The sequence below is a fragment of the Rhinatrema bivittatum genome, chromosome 5 (assembly GCF_901001135.1).
Source record: "Rhinatrema bivittatum chromosome 5, aRhiBiv1.1, whole genome shotgun sequence".
NCBI classification, from domain to species: domain Eukaryota; kingdom Metazoa; phylum Chordata; class Amphibia; order Gymnophiona; family Rhinatrematidae; genus Rhinatrema; species Rhinatrema bivittatum.
This window is the reverse complement of record NC_042619.1, coordinates 294,689,731-294,692,953: the sequence shown is the minus strand read 5'-3', so window position 1 is coordinate 294,692,953 and position 3,223 is coordinate 294,689,731. Positions and strand designations below refer to the sequence as shown.

General features: G+C 44.2%; 1 protein-coding gene across 1 annotated transcript; it reads left to right on the top strand.

Annotated features, from left to right (window-relative positions):
• Window positions 1-1,719: 1,719 nt before the first annotated feature.
• On the top strand, window positions 1,720-3,018 carry TCIM (transcriptional and immune response regulator). Its single transcript, XM_029604136.1, has one exon. The coding sequence runs from the start codon at window positions 1,803-1,805 to the stop codon at window positions 2,121-2,123; it is 321 nt and encodes a 106-aa protein (XP_029459996.1). The 5' UTR covers window positions 1,720-1,802; the 3' UTR covers window positions 2,124-3,018.
• The last annotated feature ends 205 nt before the right edge of the window (window positions 3,019-3,223 follow it).

The following is a 3,223-nucleotide window of genomic DNA, read 5'->3' as shown; positions in this document are numbered from 1 at the left end:
AGCTGCTGCCTCAGTCCTGTCTGCCCCCTCACTACATCCTCCTCATAAGCATGGGAAGGATTAAACTGACTATATAAAATTTCAGTTTGTCAAGTTGACACATTAATGGAAACAAATTTAAAATGATGTAATCTTATATTATTGTAAATAAAAGTTTAAAATTAGAGATTCTGTATTTTTAGGGGGTTTTTTTTAGTATGGGGGGAGGGGTGAAGTTTAAGTGCAAAAGTGCAGCCAATATTCATATGGTCATTTTGGGCTTGATCTAGTGCATTTATATGGTTTTGCTGGTGAAGAAGATAAAATTAACATGCTCTGGAAATCAAAGATTTTCATTTGCAGTCCCCAAATATTGGAATCAACTCCCTAGGGATATTTGTTTATCATTGGATATATTACACTTTAAATGCTCTTTTAAAATGTGGTTGTTTTAATAGGGAGGATAACAAAAAGAGGTTGCATTTTTATACAGCTGGAATTGTAGGGGAGGGATTATTGAGAGTTTGGTTAAAAAAGATTTAGGGGTGAGGGGTTAAAGTGGGGTAGCCAGCTCATGTCCTGGGGTGCCACAAGCAGGTCTGGCTTTCAGGATATCCACAATGAAAGTGCATGGGGTTTATATGCATGCACTGCCTCCAACGTATGCAGATATATTCCATGCATATTTAATGTGGGTGTCCTGGAAACCAGAACTGTCTGTGGCACTCCAGAGCTTCCTGCCCCTGTTAGACAAACCCAATTTTGGGAGCCCACTTATAGGGTGTTCTAAGAGGAAGACAATTTTTTTTTTTTTTTTTTTTTACCATTTTCCATATATATTGTGCAAATAGATGCTGATTGGTATTGCAGTGCTTTACTAATGCATTTTTGCCTTGTGTAGCACTTTACATACTTTGTCTTTAAGTTTTACAGTTCTAACTTTATTTAGCACCTGTTACTGAGATTCTTAGATTAAAAAAACACTGATAAAAGTTGTCTTGCAAGCTGATGCATGTGCTTACATGGACACACACTCCTGGCCAAAAAGCCAGATGTAGAGCCCACAAGGGATCACAACTTAAAAGGGTTTCATTGGGGCATTAATGAAGGTTTAATGCATACCTGGCATGCAGGGGTCAATATACTTTTTTCTGTGTGTCCAAAATACAATCACTATCAAAGCTCTGTCTTAAAATAGGGCGTGGAGTAAGCAAAAGTTACCAAACACTTTGCCTCTTCCAAAGCTCCACAAAAAGGGCAATTTTCACACGACTTGTGGTGCTTGCAAGCCAGCGGCTCTTTTCAAAATCACAGATGTAAAGAAGGAGCAAAGATTTCAGAATGAAATCTCTGGGAATACCTTACACGACTCACTCTAATCCTGCCCCCTCCCTTTTCAGAGCAAGAGAGGAGGCAATTAACAAATAACTTTTTTTTTCCTGCAGGCAAAACACCTGTTTACCCACAGACGCCCTATGAAAATTACCAGCATGGCTTTTTTAACTCGTAAAACCAAACTTTTTCAATTCTTGTGTGTAATGGATGTAATATTGTAAATTTGTTTTATAACATCTGGTAATCACAGTAAAAAAAAAAACCGCTAATTAAGTGTTGCAGGCAAAAAACCTAGGTTCTTGGCAGTTTAATGGTTAAATCTGTGTATAATAATTAGTGGGCTGCTGAGGTCAGGCTGATGTCATCGGTGTAACCTGAGCTTCGAGCTCTTGGTTTCCTTTAAATGTTAGCTGCGGGGGACAGGCTGTGCGCTGATTCCTACAACCGGTCCTGCAGGGCACGAACTCCGCGGCCGCTTGGCAGCTTAGATGAAAGCGCAGAGCAGCAAGCCGGCGTCCAGAATGTCCACCTCGCTGCGCGTCAGTCCCTCCGTCCACGGCTATCGCTTCGACACGGCCTCCCGCAAGAAGGGCGTCGCTAACATCTTCGAGAGCACCGACCAAGAGTCGCTGCAGAGGCTGTTCAAGAACTCCGGGGACAAGAAGGCGGAGGAGCGAGCCAAGATCATCTTCTCCATCGACCAGGACACGGAGGAGAAAGCCAGAGCACTGATGGCACTGAAGCAGAGGACGAAGGACAAACTTGTCCAGTTCCTGAAGCTCCAGAAATATTCCATGAAGGTGATCTGAGCTGCGGAAGGCCGCGGGGAAGGAGGAAAGTTTTTCAAGCCAAAGACACGAACTGATGAGTCTGTTGTACTGTGTGCCAAAAACGAAACCGCTGTATTTTGCACTGGCCTTGCAAGCCACTGGCCGGACCAGGGAGGCTGCAGGCCGCTCGGAGCTCCTTCCAAGCCCGTGCCGAAGAGATTGGACCGCTCTTCCCACGGTGGGGAGGGAGGGGGGGAGAAGCTGGAAGGCAGCGCCACGAGCAGCGGAGATGCGGGCGCAGTCCTGGAGCGCCGGTCCTACCCTCGCGGCAGAGGTGAAGAGAGCGACACCCGGGCACTGCCGATGACCGAAAAGCCGAGCATTTCCAGCCCCCCTCGGGGACCGGCCGGCTTCTGCCTCCGGGGCTGACGGCTGCCTTCCTTCCGCGAGCTGCTTAAATGCCTGGCAGGACTGTGCGTCTTGAGAAGTGTTCTGAAAAGCAACCCAAAGCGGTGCTGAACTGTGTATTGGGATTGCTTGAAACGCACCGAGATCGGACCAGGTTTTTTTTTGGGGAGGGGACGAGGACAAGAAGTGACTTTCAGGGACTGCATGCATTGGCTGCAGCAGCAGGCACAGAGACAAAAGTTGGTTTTCTTCTCCTCAGTAAGCAGTATTAGAGTATGAACTTTGTTGCACAGCAAAACTATTTTTTTTTTACATCTGCAAAGATGAATTTACTGTGAAATCCCGTTTCTGGCCAACTTTTCATATAAGTGCAATTTGTGCTGAAACCACAATAATGTACTTTAAGATATTGAAGCAGACTTTGTGTATGTTAATATTTGATGGAAGACGCTGTGATCATGTTAAGTGTGACTTATTGCCTGTCTCTTTTCAAAGTTGGTAATAAATTAAATGAATAGCTACTGTGTCTTGTAAATGTTTTCGTATTTATATATGGAAAAATAAAACTTATTATATGGAATAGGGTTGTCAGAATTTATCAAAGGATGCACGAGAGATTCCTCACAAAACTAAACAGTCATAGGCTGGAAGGCAATGGCAACTGGTTAAAAGACAGGAAACAAACAGGACTACATGGAGAAAGTGAAATAGTGGAATGCCCTAGGGATCTA

Coding starts and splice junctions, on each gene's coding strand:
- TCIM (XM_029604136.1), top strand. CDS start 1,803: ATGAAAGCGCAGAGCAGCAAGCCGGCGTCCAGAATGTCCACCTCGCTG.